The sequence below is a fragment of the Aotus nancymaae genome, unplaced genomic scaffold, assembly GCF_030222135.1.
Source record: "Aotus nancymaae isolate 86718 unplaced genomic scaffold, 86718_ANA_hifiasm-v0.15.2.pri h1tg000011l, whole genome shotgun sequence".
NCBI classification, from domain to species: Eukaryota; Metazoa; Chordata; class Mammalia; order Primates; family Aotidae; genus Aotus; species Aotus nancymaae.
Window position 1 is genome coordinate 79,905,281 of NW_026988422.1, and position 18,662 is coordinate 79,923,942.

Consider the following 18,662-nt stretch of genomic DNA (forward strand, 5'->3'; position numbering starts at 1 on the left):
CTTATAGTCCTAGCTACTCCAGAGGCTGAGGTGGAAGGATCACTTGTGCCCAGGAGTTCAAGTCTGCAGTGAACTGTGATTGTGCCAATGCACTCCAGTCTGGTTGATAGAACGAGACCCTGTCTCTTAAAAAATAATTTTTAAAAAAATATATACAAATGTTTTATGTTTTCAGAAGTAAAAGTAGATTATGTTCTTTAGAACTTTGCTATTTCTTATTAATAATTAATAGTCAAATAGCTACTTAATAAAATAGCTACTTAACAGATAGACTTCTCAGAATCCTGTATTCAGATTACCTTTTAAAATTCCTACTATTTCCATGACAATATTGGTGTTTGGAACCATCTTTTGTACATTTTAAGTAAATTTGAATATAAGATGTTTTATTTTTATTGTTTCTGCAGCTAGTATTTCTTATAGTCTTCTAGAATATAGACGAGAATGTCCAAAAATTTTATCAGATGAAGTAACTATAATTTCATAGCAAACTTACTTTTAACATTTTATTTATGCACAGACTGTTCGGTACATGTTACCATATACATATTTTTAAAGGGTTTTTGATTAAACTTGCTATTTTGTGACCTGCCTTTTTTTTGTGTTAACATGTTGTGAACATCTATCCAAATTACATTTTTAGTGGCTGTTTAATATTTATTTGTATAGCTACAGTATGATTAAATCTACCCTGTGTCTGAGATCATTTAGATTATTTCTAAGTTTGTGTTAGTAAAATAGCACTTTCTTGCTTAGTAAGTAACAAGTGTCTAGGAGTCAAGATCCATGAATGTTTTGTTTGGACTCTTATTAATAGCTTCCTTTTATTAACTGCTATTTGCAAAGCGCTGTACCACTTCTTTTTATATTTAATGTTCCAGCAACTTATGAATATTGTCTTTTAATAGCAGAAACTGAGGGGTTAAGAACCTTGCCCTGGGTCGTGTAGTATGAGCTGTGAATTGGACCTAGGTCTGACTGCAAAGTATGTGTGTGTGTGTTTCTGTAGTATGTTCTTTGTCTTATTTATCTTTTCTTAAAAATTATGGTAGAATATTTATGACTATTTGGCTTTGAGGTCTCCTGCTACCAAACTTGATCTAGATATAGAAGCAAACAAAGCAAAGTAGCTTACTGCTGTTTTGTGTTTAGACCAACCAGTTAAACTTTCACAGTTTATCCCCAGCAGTGGCTTGTTATCTCACAGGTGTTTGGTCACCTAGTGAGGCAGGTAATACTGTAGAATTGAATATAATTTGCTTACTGAATAAATCTTCATATCTAGTGAAGAGTAAGATTGGTAGCATTGTTGAATAGAAGAGATACTCATTTATAGTATTAGGTCCTTTTATTTCACAACTGACTTCATAAGAAAATGGTATTACTCTCCCTCTCCTTTCTATGAAATCTCATCTTCCCCATTTGATCAGAATTCATTCATGTACATAAGTGGTATGTCTAGTGCTAAATCAAAGATAAGAATATTTTGTTATTTGGGGAATCAGAAAGCAGAGCATGCAGGTACATATATAAGGAATGTATTTTTTTCAACAGTCTAGATTATTTTCATTAAAATGTTTCTGTAGGTAAGTGTACACAGGCTAAATAATCTGGAGAAAAAAATGAAGCTGAAGGGGATCATTGTAATATTATAGTAGCACCAAATAGCAAAAAATAAAACTTTGTTGCTAGAAAGCAACTTTAATTTCGTGAAACTATCCATAGTTTTTTGGTTTTTCCACATTATTTGTTTTGCAGTGCTTTGATTTTTTTAAGGAGGATCAGTGTTAGGATTTATATATGTATATTATGTTTAGTTTTCAGAAAATTATTTCTACTTCTGTTTTTATAGGATAATTTACACTATTATTAAGCATGCCTTTTAAAAAATTCTAAATTGCAATTAGAGCACTGAAGTATCTTGCTTTTGAGAAAGGCTCTTTTATTGACAAACTAATGAGTGGCAGTAAGTTACACTTTTTGAAATTAAAAAAATTAATTTATTGTAGGATAATTAGAAATCTATATGTAAACAAAATCACTTCCAGTCTCACTTGTCAGAGTCATTGTAGTCCCATGTTTATTGTTGAGACATTTTTTCTTGTGTGTGTGTATATATTTATAGTCCTCTGATTCAAGATTCTTGTGTTTTCATATTATAGTGTTTTTAATTTGTGTTGTATCTTACAGTCAGTATGTACATTTAATATAGCATTTCTTTCTCCTTTTTTTCTCCCACATAAGAACTATATTTAATGTTGAAGCCTTCTTAGAAGAAAGTACTTGACTCTCAGATTGTCTTTCAGAATCAGCATGGCACATCTAAGTTTTGTAGAGTTAGTGAACTGTGCTTTTCAGTAAAAATCATGTATGTTAAGTAAAAGATTTCTATGTTTCAACATCTGGATGAAATAAAGATATATTTGATAATATATCCTTCATGGTTTGCAGCATTCAACAGAAGGTGTCAAATTGACAGCTCTCAATGACAGCAGCCTCGACTTGTCTATGGACAGTGATAACAGCATGTCTGTGCCTTCACCTACTAGTGCTACGAAGACCAGTCCATTGAACAGTTCTGGCAGCTCTCAGGGGTAAGGAAAAAGAGGGAAACAGAAGTGGAGTGGCTGTTTGCTAAATCAATCAGATATATTCTCTTTTGCTATTAAAGTCATCTATTTAGAATGTTATTTTCATTCAATCTACTAATATTTTTTTAATAGCAATTTAATTCCTAGATTTGGGGATAGTACTTTTTAGTTTTGTCTTGCCAACATTTTGTTTTTGAGACTGATAATGTCTTCAGTATTATGTGAATGAATGTTAGCACTGTAACCCCCCCAAATTTATGTATTTAGACACCTACTGCTACAGTGCACTGTATGGTGTGCTAATGAGAACAGACAAAAGGAACAAAACTATCTTTCTGTCCTAGAGCTGCTCGTACCTTTGTAACAGAGGAATTTATTTATGATAGTTAGGGAAACCTGTTTTAGAAGAGCTAAATATCTCTCTTAACATTTATAGCAGTTAAAATTTTTAAAAATTACTATTTTTAGAGATGGGTTCTTGCTGTGTTGTTTAGGCTGGCCTCAAGCTCCTGGACTCAAGTGATCCTCCTAACTCAACCTCCAGAGTAGCTGAGACTACAGGCGTGTGCTACTGCTCTGGGTATAAAGCAGTTAAAAATTTTCAGCCGGGTGCAGTGACTCAACGCCTGTAATCCCAACACTTTGGGAGGCTGAGGTGGTAGGATCACTTGAGGCCAGGAGTTCAAGACCAGCCTGGGCGGCAACATAGTGAGACCCCCATCTCTAGAAAAAAGTAAAAAATTAGTCAGGTGTGGTGTTGTGTACCTGTAGTCCTAGCTACTCAGGAGGCTGAGGTGGGAGGATTGCTTGAACCCACGAGGTTGAGACTACAGTGAGCTGTGATCCCACTGCTGCACCCCAACCTAGGCAACCAGAATGAGACCCTGTCTTAAAAAAATTTTTTTTTTACTATGAAAGAAATACAGTGTTTATGGCAGTAAAAATTAGAATACAATGAAGCCATATTTGTATTAAACTTCCATAAATTTACCTTCTAGAATTCCTTAAAAATGAACAAGCTACCATATTTTAGAAGAGAGCTATTTACATTAGACTTCTGGCGTGTTGGTAGTGTTTTAAACTGATGATCATATTGATCTCTTTGTTATTCAATTTCATGCCTAAAACTTGAGTGCTATTTAAAATATGTTATGTTACAGTTTGGTTTTTTTGGGGGGGCGGGAAACGGAGTATTGTTCTGTTGCCCACGCTGGAGTGCAGTGGTGCAATCTCGGCTCACTGCAACCTCTGCCTCCCAGGTTCAAGTGATTCTCCTGCCTCAGCCTCCCAAGTAGCTGGGACTACAGGTGCACGCCACCATGCCTGGCTAATTACTGTATTTTTGTGGCGATAGGGTTTCATTATGTTGGCCAGGCTGGTCTTGAACTCCTGACCTCAGGTGGCCCACCCGTCTCTGCCTCCCAAAGTGCTGGGATTACAGGCTTGAGCCACTATGCCTGGCCTATATTGCAGTTTTTAAAAAGCAGTTTCAAAAATAAGTTTGTCAGTTAAAATATAACCAATGGCAGAAATGCAGGTTGGGGGTGATTCTCTGGATGAATGTGAAATCGAAAATGCTGAAGTGTCATGGATGTGTTCAGTTTTCTTTCTTTTGGACTTCATGTGCATGATATATTTTTAGGCTAATCGTGCATAATCCAAATACTTCAGGCCTGAATATGTCCTGTAAGTGTTACCATTTTAAAAGATTTTTTTTTAAGTGAAGAAGCTAACATTTTAAGAATTTTGGGATTTGTTAAACCCTTTGTGTACTTTGAGTTTGTGCACGAATATAATGTGCACAACTGGTACTAATAATTTCACAAATTTAGTTTTGAGATTTAGTTTCTTGAAGTAATACTAAATAATTTGTGTAGATAAAACTTCTGGGTTTTTGGAATACAGTTGTGTATTTGCTTTAACAAGTATTGAGTGTTTATTGTGTACTAGGCACTTTGGTAGCCTTTTCAGGTTTTCTCCTGCATCTGTGGTGGTTCTCTGGCCAACTGTCCTTTTCTTTTTGATTATTTAGTATTTGTGCCCTTGAGGACTTTCTCATTATACTTTTGTCTGTTTATCCCATCTTGATATTGTCCCTGAGTGGTAACACCTGCTCTATTGACTACATTTACATTCATGTACCAGTGATATTCATAGCCTTAATGAGTTGACTCCTGTTTGGTTTCCATGTGGATGTCACAGAGGTACCAAAAATACAAGTCCTTCAAGTGTTGCCTACCTCCTCATGGCGGCATCATTCATCAGTTTCAGAGTGTGGGCTCTGAAAGAGAAAGAGAGACAGAGAAGGAAACCAGAAGACTCTCTCGTTTTGTTTTTCATTTAGGAGATAATAAAAACTTGAGTTTATGTAAATGCTAATGTGTAGGATTTACTGGAGACAGAAAAGCTGGATGGGAGAGTAAAGGAGTGATGATTTGAGTTTCTTGAGATGACAGGAGCTAGTGAGATTTAGAACATAGATTGGGCTTTGTTATATAATAAGAAAAAAATTTCATTATATAGGAAAGAATAGGGGTTAATTATAGAAATGTGTGTCTTTAATATTTAGAATTTGGGCTAATACTTGACTAATGGGTTTTGGTTGTTTGTGAAGTAGGAAACAAGGTCATTTGAGATTGGCATGAGAAAGAGAAAATGGGAGAGAAACTTTGGGGGAGTAAAGAGGGCTTAAAATAAGTTATTTTTAAAGTAAAATATTGAAATATCCCCTTGTCACCTAAAGGTCTTTGTTCAACTGGGTCACTGGAGAGGCTTTTAGGGTTTTATAAAACCCTTATACTTTGTATACAGAAGTTTATTAATGTTTTCTGTTTCTCAGAACATTTTCTCATTCATAACTTTAAAAAAAAATTAGCTTTCTTTTTTTCTTTGTAGAGATGAGTTCTCACTGTGTTGCCCAAGCTAGTTTCAGACTTGACCTCAAACAATCCTCCTATCTTGGCCTCCCAGAGTACTGGGATTGCAAGCATGAGCCACCATGCCTGTCCTCTTATTAATAACTTTTTAAAGGACTTTTGTTCAAAAAAAATCCTTCAGTTAAGTCTCTTAGCCCAAATCAGTTAAGAATAGATTATGTGACAATTTAAATTTAATTAAAATTAAATAGTTCTCACTAGTCATATTTTAAGTGCAGAGGAGCTTTGTTTTGATAGTGGCTACCATATCCAGTAGCACAGATATAGAACATTCTGTCATCCTAGGAAGTAACATTAGACAGTGCTACTTCAGAAGGTTTGTGTACTTTTTACTGTTGTTATATTTTATCCAATAAAGTCAGTTACTAAAGTATGTATAGGAAGTAAAACCAAAGAATCATTTACTTTAGCAAATAACTTTGTACACATTATAGATTATTGCGTTTTATTTTTATTTATTTTCTTAAATTTTTTTTTTTTTTTTTTTTTTTTTTTTTAGCAGAAACAGTCCTGCTCCAGCTGTAACAGCAGCATCTGTGACCAACATACAGGCTACTGAAGTTTCTGTGCCACAAGTAAATTCCAGTGAAAGCTCAGGGGGTAAGGAGATTGGGTTTTTCGGGTTTGAGAATTCTTAAATTAGATTTGGTTTAGCCTTCATTTTGAAAAACGGGTTTGTTAAGTACTTGAAATTTAGTTTTTTAGATGCCAGTTTATTATTTGCATGTAAAGTTATTCATCAAATCAAATTCAGAGAAATAAAACCTTATAACTTGATACTGATATGGTTATTTTAATTTGTGTGTGCTCATATATTTGCTGCTTAGGTACATCGAGTGAAAGCATTCCTCAGACTGCCACACAACCAGCCATTTCTCCACCACCAAAGCCTACGGTCTCCAGAGTTGTTTCTTCAACACGTCTGGTAAACCCACCACCCAGATCTTCAGGAAATGCAGCAACTTCAGGAAATGCAGCAACAAAGATACCTACTCCTATAGTAGGAGTCAAGAGGACATCCTCACCTCATAAAGAAGAGAGTCCCAAGAAAGCCAAAACAGAAGAGGTATATATATAAAAAACATACTAGTTAGCCATGGCAACACCAAGTTGCCTACTTTTAAATCCAGTGGAAGAAAACTTTATGAACCAAAATAGAGAAGGATCAAGGAACAAAGCTTTTAGAAAACTTCAGGTGTGTCTGTAGTGCTTTAGTGCCATAGTTTTTCACTTTTCCTATTCTTCTCAGTAACTACCTCTACCATAAAGCTACGCCTCTCATTTAAACTTCTTTAGTATGTGTAGTTAGCAGGTATAGTCTGCAACAGAATTTAACATTGAATTCTTAACTTATTATTCTCTAATGACTATTTTTTATTCGTACTGATACTTTGATGGCCCCTTTAGACAGTTTTTTGCTTCTTTGATCCAAATGGAATTTTGAAGTTTCTATACTGTACTTGGTATTATGGGACCATTGAATACTAGAGGTTCTGAGGGAATTCTTAGTGAATGATAAGCAGGTGCACACAGCCAGATTCTCTTAACCCTTCAGGGAACTTTCTAGCAACATTTGCATTTTTTTAAGAGGTGGGGGTTGTCTCACTCTGTTGCCTAGGCTGGAGTACAGTGGTGCAATACGTAGCTCACTTCAGCATTGAACTCTTGGGCACAGGTGATCCTTCTGCCTCCAAGTAGTTAGACCCACAGGAGCATGCCACCATGCCCGTTAATAGCTGTTTAATTTTTTGTTTGTTTGTTTTGAGACAGGATCTGGCTCTGTTGCCCAGGTTAGAGTGCAGTGGAACAATTGCCTCACTTCAGCTTCTGCCTCCCAGGCTCAAGCAATTCCTTTCACCTCAGCCTCCCAAGTAGCTGGAACTACAGTTGTACACCACCATGCCTAGCTAATTAAAAAAAATTTTTTTTTTGGTAGTGACAGAGCCTTGCTATGTTATCCAGGCTTCTCTCCAGCTCTTGGGATTAAGCATTCCTCCCGTCTTGGTCTCCCAAAGTGTTGAGATTACAGGTGTGAACCACTATGCTTTGCGAACTTGTGTTAACTTTTTATACTAGCTGGTTTACAATTGTTAGAGTCTTAGTTTTGGGAAAACCATGAAAACTGTACATTGATTTGGTATGAGTCTTAAAATAGAAGTAGTCCTGTTGCACAATTTTATTTCTCTCTCAGGACACTTTCGTGTTGTTTTCCAGTCAGTGAGGCATTCCTTATTGCCCCAGAGATGACAGTCTAAAAGCACCAATTCCTTTGTGATTTTTTTTTTAGCTGAGAATTTATTTAGGAATTTACTTATTACAACAAAATTTCTTTAGAGTGCAAAAAAAAACTCCTCTGGGTTTCTCATGGATTCTATTATGTTTTGATTAAGAATAGTGAAAAATTATTTTTTTCTAGTTTATTCTTTTATTATTTAGCTTATTCTCTGAAGACTTTAGTGTTTTTTTTTTTGTTTTTGTTTTTGTTGTTTTTGGAAATAGCTACTACTAACTAAAAGTAATCTGATGAATTTTGTCATTCTTACCATGGTAAATGAGAATGAAAAATGGATATAGTATAGTATTTTAAATTCTCCCTAGATTACTTACATTACTTACAATACCTAGTACAATATAAATGCTGTTTTGTTTAAATTGTTATGATGTATCTTTTAATTTGTGTCATTTTTATTATTGTATTATTTTTTATTTTTCTGAGTATTTTTGATCCGTGGTTGGTTGAATTCGCAGATGCGGAATCCACAGATATGGAGGGCCCACTGTAAATCATCATAACTTAGAAGATGTATTCTGAAAATTCACCTGTGTCTGTGTAATTATCTCTTAAGGCAGTTATTTTCATTGTTAGTTGTACCTCAGAATTAGTTTTTTTGGGTTTTTTTTGTTGTTTTTCAATAAAGGTTTTAGGGCTTTCTCCACACAAATTGAATCAGAGATCTTCTAGAAATTAGACCTGGGGGAATCTTATTAACAGCCCTGTTCCCACATGATTGTGTTGTACAGCAGCTTAATTAAACGTGTACCCAATTTTTGTGTCAATTACACATTCAGACTACTGATACTGGTTTGAACTTGTCACAGCATTTCAAAATTCAAATTTCTTTTGACATTAGTAAAGTGTATTTAAGTGTAACTGTGCAACTATGCACTTAACATTTTTTTTTAATGTTAAAAATGATATCCTAAGAGCTCTAAGTGAGTTTATACCAGTGCAGTGTTTTGCAGTTTTGTTTGCACTTACCTTGGTAGAATAACACTTGTGTTTCTTGTCTGGTTTATAAACGCAATAAGAATATAGAATTTTTAAACTTTAGTGTGGAAAATGAAAAATACATATAAAAGAGTCATCTAATATACTCGTGTACCCATCACACAGCTTCAGTTCTAATGAACTCTCAGCCAATCTTTGTAATCTTCTTTCAGCCTTTTTCATTTTCTCTTGTCATTGAATTACTTAAAAGTAAAATCCAGACATGTTTCATTAGAATCTTAAAACTCATACCTAAGAATGAAAGTATTAACAGTCAAATTAGCCTACCTAAAAAAGTTAACAGTTTATTAATATCATCAGATATCTAGTCAGTGCTCAAATGTCCCTGATTGTTTCACTGATTTTTTTAAAAAATAGGCTGTTTGTTCAAATCTGGAAGTAGAAAGAGATCCCTGAGTTGCAATTGTTTGCCGCCTCTAAGCGTCCTTTAAAATATAGATTCCCTCCCCCACTTTCTCCTGTAATTTTTTTTTTTTTTGGAGACAGAGTTTCGCTCTTGTTACCCAGGCTGGAGTGCAATGGCGTGATCTCGGCTCACCGCAACCTCCGCCTCCTGGGTTCAGGCGATTCTCCTGCCTCAGCCTCCTGAGTAGCTGGGATTACAGGCACGTGCCACCATGCCCAGCTAATTTTTTGTATTTTTAGTAGAGACGAGGTTTCACCATGTTGACCAGGATGGTCTCGATCTCTTGACCTTGTGATCCACCCACCTCGGCCTCCCAAAGTGCTGGGATTACAGGCGTGAGCCACCGCGCCCGGCCCAATTTTTTTTTTTTTTTGTATATATTTTCTCAGTCTGGATTTTGCTTATGGCATTTCTGTGGAATTGACTAACAGAAGGATAGCATTTTAAGAAGATAAGGGACCTTGGGTTATTTCATGGGCTAGTCTCATTTCCTAGCAGAAGAACTTACTGTTTGTGGCTTTTCCAGTTACAGATCTAGTTACAGTAGGAGGCAGGATTAGAACCCAGGGCTAAATTTCATGGTATTAAAATCAAATTTGCTGTAGTAGAAATATCCTGATTTTGAAACCCTTCTAAATTGGGTATTTTATTCTCTGCTAATGAGTACTTGGTATTAGAAATTGTAGCAAACCAGACAGAAATACTGGCCCCACTCAGTAATGTACTATAGATAGGAGAGTTTTAGATGCTCTGAGGTACTTTACTTCTGCTTAGTGGTCATGAGATCCTAAGGTTTTTCAAATAAATGTAAATGGTAATGTAAAATACAAATAGAAAATGTTTGCTGTATTTCCTGGACTATATAGCTAAATTAAGCTCTTTCTCTCTCCATATATATATTTTATACTTTTCGTATGGAAAATTTCAAACATGTCATTAGTATAATGAACCGTCATGTTTGCATCACCTAGCTTCAACAGTTAACAACTCATAGCCAGCCTTGTTTTATCTACATACCCACATCACTTCCTTCCCCATTGTTTTGAAGCAAATCCCAGGCATAACAACCAAAAATATTTCTTTGTATGTCTAAAAATAAGGACTTATATGAAATATAAGTATAGTATATTTATCACACAAATATTAATAATCCATAGTTTTACGAATCAGTCAGTATTCAGATTTGGCCAATTGTGACACGTTAGTATTTTTAAAGTTTGCATATTTGCAGGGTCCAAATAGAGTCCTTATTGAAATTGGTTGATACCGTATTAAAGTCACATTTAAAATTAATTGTTAGTTCTGCCGAGAAAATACTGTTAAAATAGTTCTTAAGACCCAAGCAAGGCATTTCTCGAGCCTGTACTCTGCAGGATGTTAGTAGGTTGTACCAAGAACAAGGATTCTCTGGTTAACGAAGCTTGGAAAAATTAAGGTGGTATCCTTTCTTTATAGAATTTATTAGAATCTTTTATGTGCCACTCTATTTTAGTTTCCCAGAATGGGGGTGATACTATGCGAAAGTTCCTAAAGTTGTTTGATCAGGAACTCTTTTTTTTCCTTTTCCTTACAAAATACATTTCTATGAACTCATAGTAGTTTGGGAAATGCACTTTAGGTGGTGATCTGCAGTAACAGTTTTCCTAATGTTCTTTTCAATTTTATTAGCTACCGAAGCCAAATTCAATCTTATAAAAACATTTTAAAAGAGAAACTAGTTATCTGTTTTAAGGCTAAAGTTGATCTTACAGGTTTAATTATTTTATAGTTTTAAAAAAGTTTATAAAGTAAAGCATTGATTGGCAAATAATCTAAATTTTTCATTTTAGAGAATAAAGCTTTTTTTTTTAAAAACAGGATGAAACAAGTGAAGATGCTAACTGTCTTGCTTTGAGTGGACATGATAAAACAGAAGCAAAGGTATACTAATTTAGCCTTTAGAATACATGCACAATTAAGAGTACAGAAGATGTGATAGAAATGTCTCTAGAATATTGTATTTTGTGCTATAGGGTTTGGATTTTTTCAGTATTATTTATGGAGAAGTGTGTGTTTGTTTTTACTGTTAATCATGTAATGCTGAACACTGAAGGGAATGTAGTGATGAGTGAAACACATGCTGTGCCTTTAAAGGGAGAATTAAGTAGGAAAGATAAGTCATGAACGTAATTAATTATATTATCAAAGAAAAAGTAATTGAGGGCTGGGGGTCAAGGGGCAAGAAAAGTAAGATGTTATTTCTGACTGCAGAAATAGTGAGCAGTAAACATCTTCATTGAAGAAAGAAATAGCATTTGAAGTGGTCTTTGAAGGATACATAGGATTTTTGACAGTACAGGATGAGATCATGATCTCTCTCTGTTGGGGTGAGAATATGGTGTGATTATAGAAGCAGTTTTTGGCATAAGGTTTTGGTTAGAACTTGGGGTGCATGGAACTTGAACGAGGTTTAGATGGGGTAGAAGAAATTTTTTTTTCCCCAAAATGTAAAAGACCCATTTTTTTCCAGAAATTGAAATATATTGAAGGCTTTTAACTTTCTTCCCCTTTGTTGTGGGAAAATCGGAAATTTTTCCCCTTCTCCCAAATTATCCAGATTTCTATGGTGGATATTTTAACAACTATTCTCTTAGGTTTTGTGTGTACCCTCATAATGCCCTTGCTTTCTAATTTTATTCACTTTATAAACCAAGAAAAAAATGTTTATGTCATTCATTATGTAATCTACAAAATTATTAATGGCTTCATAGAATGCCATCTTAAGGCTATTATCATTTTTATCCACCCAATTTCCTGTCCATAGCAGTTATTTCTGTTTAAAAAAGAAAGTCGTGCTTTCCTACTGTAATATTGGCTGCAGCTAAATACCGTATCTACCATCCGTTCATGTCTATTTACTTAGCATAAATTAATGAAATAATTATTGAGGAAAATAGCTTGCTTAATCTTAAAATTTGGTATACATCGCCAAGTTGTCCTCCAGAAAGGCTGCATGTCTTCCATTCCTACTTCCTACACCTTATTTACCTTTTTAAACTTCATAGGAGAAAACAGTATTTCATTGTTTTATTTTTGTATATATTGTTTCATGGAAATTGAAGTTTTTATAATTTTATTTTCTTTTTTCTTTATTGAGATAGAGTCTTGCTCTGTCGCCCAGGCTGGAGTGCAGTGGCACAATCTCGGCTCACTGCAACCTTCACCTCCCAGGTTCAAGTGATTCTCCTGCCTCGGCCTCCCAAGTAGCTGAGATTATAGGTGCCTGCCACCACGTCCGGCTAATTTTTGTATTTTTAGTAGAGACGGGATTTCAGTATGTTGGTCAGGCTAGTTTTGAACTCCTGACCTTGTGATCCTCCCACCTTGACTTCCCAAAGTGCTGGGTGTACAGGTGTGAGCCACCATACCTTGCCCATATTTTTATTTTCCTATGTTTGTGTACATATTGTTTTCTTTTGTGTACTGCTTTTAAAAAGTTTAGAGTGATGGTATGACATACTTTTACCCTGTATTTTCTGATGAGCAGAGTCAGTGCACTGATTATTGGGGAGGACTGAAGAAGCCATAAGGAGGGAGAAATCTTTTAGAGACCTATTTCTTGCTTTTAATTAAAGTTGTGGGGTAATTTTATTTAGTAGTATTGAATACATTTTTTTCTTTTCCCACAAAGCTAAGAGCTTTCCTTGGGTTTATGCTCTGTTATTATCTGGGCAACATTTCATGATGTGCCTATGTGTGTTTTTAATTTTCGTTTGCTTAAAATGTCCACTGGAGCTGGTTGGAAAGTCATGAGCTATTTTGACCCATGCCTTATAAGATTTAAGTAGACAAATAGAAATTTATTAATATCTGAATTGGTGAAATAACCTACACTGAGGCTTACTAGATGTTTTTGTAATGTAGTCACATCTTTCTCTTGATCCCTCCTGTCTTCCAGTTTGTCTTCTTTATTAGCCATCAAACCCAGTTATGTTCTTTTATTCTTTTTTTAAGTCTCTTTTCCCCCTCCCCCATCCTCTTTGTCTCACAGGAACAACTTGATACAGAGACAAGTACAACTCAATCAGAAACTATTCAGACAGCGGCTTCTGTGTTGGCCTCTCAGGTACTAAGTGCAAAAAGCAAGGAGAATTTTGTAAATGTCCTTAAGATTAGTGTGGTATATTGGATTAAAGTGAGAGTTCATAGAAGGCTATTAAAATTAATCTTTGTGAAAGTGATTACTAGCCTATAAATTTATTTATTGTAGTTTTAAGGCAGGGCCCTGGATTTGATGGAACTGTTCTTTGGGAATATTTCAGTGTTAACTCATCCCCTTATATTAACATATTATTTGATACTGCAAATCATTTAAATTCTCACTAGTCATTTATACAGGGTTTATATACAGGTTTTATTTGTAGGTCAAAGAGTGAAGTTTAAACTAGGAAAGAACTAAAAACCATTCTTCATGGATTTCCTTTGCAAGGTTAATATATTTTTATTTTAAAAATGTATTTCTGCCTTAGTTTTCACTACTGATTTCAGTTCGTTTTTAATATAGCTCAGAGCTCGTCAGAGTTACTTTTTCATTTGTCCTAGCAGTTCTGCTTGTGACAGTCCCTCACATACAGAATACAGTAGGCATCTGGAATCTTTTTTCATTGATTTGTTTGTGAACCTTCATTTTGTTTAATAATTTTCTTCTTGCATCCTTTCACATGAGTGAACCTTAATGTCTAGCTCAAACGCTGACACAAAGTAGATATATTCTTTAATAGATTATAAAACTGGCTAACCTCTACAAAGTAACTTAGATAACAACTGCTGCTGTACTGATACTGTGATGATATTTTGCTGCTTTGCAGCTCAGAGTTATTTTAACGTGATCATTTAAAAATGTGCGTTTGCTGGATGTTAACTTTTAGAGTCTCTAAAGACGCATAAATATTATGTTTAGTTTCTGGAATATATTTTCCATAATCTAATAAAACTTAAGAGGGAGTAACTAACATCAGGAAGTATGCTTAATACTGATACGTGGACAAACTTGTTTATCAGACATAAACTGTCCTGTGATTGTGATTGCATGTTTTTTTGGTTTGCCACATACTCTCTAGGGATCTGTTTTCATAGTTTTGTCTTACTGAATTTATCCCTATAGTAATTAGTATCCATGAATATTTGCCTTTTAGATATTTTTATGAGTGACTAGAATTTTCTTTCTAATGAAAGGATTCATAGAGCCAAAGAAAAATCACCCAGGTATAAAAAGAATGATTATGTTGATTTTGAAAAATACATTCCTATGTTTGGTAATGTTAGGGACATACTTATTTCTGGGGGAGGTGATAATATTGTGGCTATACGAGTTCTTATTGTTCTGAGATAAATCTGGAAATATCTGTAGATGAAATGATAGGATCTCTAGGATTTGCTTTCGAATAACACAAGGCAAATTGCAGGTGGGGAGACAGTGGCTTTGATTTGATAATTGATGAAGCTGTGTAATGGATACATGGGGATCTGTTATGCAGTGCTCTCTACTTTTGTGTATGTTTGGAATTTTCCATAATAAAACATTAAAAGATTTATCTCTGTATTTTTTAGTGTTAAAGAAGGCTTGTGATTTAATCTGATTAATATGATAATGATCTACCTAAAATTTAGGATAATTAAATTATTGCTCAGCTGTATAGATTTAATTGTATAATTTACAGTGTCAGAAAATAATAAATTTACTCCTGCTTCTGTGCATAAAGTGAACTTGACGTATTCTCCCACTTGGGGGTGCTCCAATACTAGTTAATATTACAGCTATTAGTGTTGTGATAAGTGAATACAGTTTAGCAGTAACTTAATCATTATGATAGGTGATGCTTAGAGGAACAATTTTAAAAACTATTTGAAATTACTTAAGAGTTTTTAAAATATTGTTAAAACATACCTATTTGAAAATGTCTACAACTGTTGAACAAATAATGTGAAAGTTAAGTCATATTTACATTCCATTTTGACAACAGTATAGGTTTGTTTGTTTTTTTTTTAATTTGTAATACAATACTTCTTAGGATAAGGTTTCTTAGGAAGTAAAGCAATAGAAAATACATCTCATTGTTAAATTGTGGTGCTTTGAACAATGTTGTGTTCTTTGCTTTCATTCTCAGAAAACATCCAGTACAGACCTTTCTGATATCCCTGCTCTCCCTGCAAATCCTATTCCTGTTATCAAGAATTCAATAAAACTGAGATTGAATCGGTAAAAACAACCTCAGGGGTCCATAAACAATATCTGCCAACTCAACCTGTTGTCTTCAAATGCTAAAAAAAAAAGGAGAATGGAGGGTACAAGACTAGACATGACTGAAATGGATTTGGGTTTTTTTGGTGACCTCCCTTACTGGGCTAATCAGCACTTGATCGGAAGTCCAGGTTAGTATGTGAAGCCAGGAGTACTATTATTATTGTGTTAGCAACAGTTGCATTAACTATTTCAAAAATTACTGCCTTTAAAAAAACCTCAAGCTATATTTGTATCCATAATTGACATCTGGATTGGGTTTATGTTTGATGCATTGTTTGGAAAATTTGCAATACAAACTGGCATAAAAATTACTTATTCTGATGATGCACTTTTATGTATTTTTTATTAGAAAGTAGAAATAATTTTAGATTTTCAGCTTGACGGATTTTCAGTTTTTCCTGAGGAATTTTCTTTACCATTAGTCTTCAAATTGGATACCGTTGTGCAATGGTGTACTGTTAAACTTCAGAGAAAGGACAAGAGTACATCTAGTTCAGTTCCTGTGAGGTAGCTGTAACCCTTAAAAATGAAACGTCAACTCTAGGGTACATTTGACACTGAAAGAATAATTAGGAAATAACTTGGTTTTGATGGGGTCATGATTAAGAAATGATATATTGGTTTTATTTATGGAATTGTTTTATAGTGCATACAAATCAGCGACCAGCCAGCAAATATTTTTCTTTGAGCTTATGAAAGCTCTGTATTGTTTTGCCTTCAATCTGTTGTCTTCGAAACAAACAAAAAAGCTTCTTGCTCCTTTCCCTCCCCACTTTTCTTCCTTTTTCTTTTTGCTTGTATGCACAAGGTAGGACTTACTTCACAAGAAACAAAATGCCAGTATTTTCTTAAGCCATGATGTGAAACCAATGACCCTGTGGCCACATGGCACAGAACACTAAATTTTGGTCCCATGGCTGAAATTTGAGGGTGACTAAAAGTAATGCCTGTGAAACATGATGTCTATCTGAGATGGCCATTTGATCTCTAAATAAGAGGAATTTTGTACACTCCACAGAATTATCTATAGTAAAATTGATTTTCAGTTTTAAATGTGGGCAAAAAGGCATTTTCTCCAAGATTTTAAAACGAATTCTTATTTTTAAATTGTTTACCAAAATTTGTCAGTACATTTTACATGTAGAAACATTTTAAAAATCATTTCTAGCAAGCACTTGACATCTAGTCAGCTCTCTACTCCTTCATTTTGTTTTATTAAAAGATTAAGAGATCCTTTCTTTGAATAAAATAATTTCTCATAATTAAGCAGCAGAACATCTATCTTTACAAAGTATGAGGGATGCCAGATGTTGATAAACTTAGTTACTCTTTCTTAATCTGGACAAAGTAAACTTAACAGATTTTTCTGATGAGCATGTTTTATGAATCCTCCATTGTGCTCCATTCTATCACATGTGCATTTTTCATGTTAAACTGCAATTACTTAAACTCTTCCCCTATCCTTCTAAATTAATTTTCCGAAGTTGGAGTGTAGTCTTTTCCCCCTTAGGCTATGCATTAATCGAAGCTTTCTTTTCACCATGACTTTATAATGTCTAGTATACAGTATTTCTACTTCCCACATCTTTGCTTTACACAGTCACCTTGCCCTTCCTCCCACCACCTAAGAAAAAAGATTGTCATACTAACAGGTGAAGTGTACAAGGTGTCTGTGTGTTTTGTGTAGCTTCAGAGTTAGATTGAAATTACCAGGCACAGATTTAGTCTTGTCATTTTGTTTACACCATTGGAGAAAACAATTCAGTTTATTAAACGTTTCATGTAACTGCACCCAAGTTTTGCCAAGCTGGAAACTTGGACCTTTTCTGTGTAGTGACTTTTTAATTATAGTTTTCATAACCTGGAGATCAGACTGTTGCTTTCGCATGATGTATGTAGTGTCTCATGACTGGAGTTTGCTTTGTTTTATAGTATCTGTACTCCTTGTATTTTTCAAGAGCTATTTTGTAAACAGATGATGTATTTCTCCATTGAAAACACAATAAAAAAAAAACAGCACAATCTCACAGTTGGCTGATTTCTTTTGACTACTACTTTTGTTGTTTTTTTCAGTAATTTAATTGGTTCTGTCTTAAGTTTATAGTATGGTTCTGAGTGAGAATTTGCAAAAGAATTTGGTTACATTAGAAAAGATTTGTTTCTGGTTAACTATTGGCAGCAGCCTAGTATTTATATCTCAGATAATAATTAGGTGTTTGTTTTTCATATAATTGATCTTTAGGGAGGAAAACATTAATACAGTTACTATTAATTCACAATTCACTTTTAGTTGTTCCGTCCTCTAAAGTATTCTGTGTCTGTAGACACTATACATTATCTATATATTCTATGCCTGTAGACAGTGTACTGTCATTTTCAAAGCATTTATCACTTTAATGTCAGCAGATGGCACTGTTAAACAACAGTGAATTTAGAATTACAGACCACAACCAGCCAGGATTCTGTGTTTCTTATTTTACTAAATGCAAATCAGATATTGCTTTTCTTAACCTCCCAGATGCTCAGCATTGAATACTTAACTCATGGTTTAGGAGTCAGCTGCTCTCTGTATTTGTGATGGTCAGCTCTTCTACGGTCATCTTGTGTTTTGAGTGGAGGGATGGACCTCTTTATGTCAAAGCCATTATTCTGAAGGACATGTAATTGTTCATATATCATTCCTAAAATTCTGTTTAAAAATCTAATACCTTCCCTATATATAAAATTGGGGATGTGGCTGCATTGTGGGATAGAGTTTTAGTAAAAGCAAAATTTAACTTCTGGGACTATTCCGTGAAAGGGAAAATGTTGTAGGAATTACCCTTGTCTCCCTTGTTAACACTAAAAGAATGAACTGGCTGCACTTCTTCTACTCTGATAGACACCTAGATGCAGGACTGAATTATCACAGTTTCTGAGTTTTATCATCCACATGCCCTCTTGGCATTTTCATGCATCTTGCTGAGTTAGTAAAATTGTAATGGAAAGTTGTGCTTTGTGGCTGTGGATGTATTCTAGAATAAAGTTTTTATTTTTCTAATTCACACCTATTTTTTTCACCATACCGAAAAATGTTTTAGAGCTCTGCATAATACTAATTCTGGCTGCATTCAAGGTGGCAGTAAATGGTCAGTAGCTCCAAGTCATAATGGATATA

The 18,662-nt window shown here is 34.5% G+C and overlaps 1 protein-coding gene across 6 annotated transcripts in view; it reads left to right on the forward strand.

Annotated features, from left to right (window-relative positions):
* PAPOLA (poly(A) polymerase alpha) overlaps window positions 1–17,532 on the forward strand; it is a 65,015-nt gene extending 47,483 nt beyond the window's left edge. The window contains exons 17-22 of one of the 6 annotated variants that reach the window (XM_012471268.2): window positions 2,452–2,594; window positions 6,030–6,127; window positions 6,355–6,593; window positions 11,080–11,142; window positions 13,253–13,327; window positions 15,369–17,532. In XM_012471268.2, the coding sequence (XP_012326691.1) occupies window positions 2,452–2,594; window positions 6,030–6,127; window positions 6,355–6,593; window positions 11,080–11,142; window positions 13,253–13,327; window positions 15,369–15,464 (714 nt within the window). In that variant the 3' untranslated portion in view covers window positions 15,465–17,532. Of the gene's footprint in view, window positions 1–2,451; window positions 2,595–6,026; window positions 6,128–6,354; window positions 6,594–11,079; window positions 11,143–13,252; window positions 13,328–15,368 lie in introns of all 6 variants that reach the window. The other 5 variants (XM_012471267.2, XM_021675210.2, XM_064375200.1 and 2 more) reach the window with 5 other exon arrangements.
* Window positions 17,533–18,662: the final 1,130 nt, after the last annotated feature.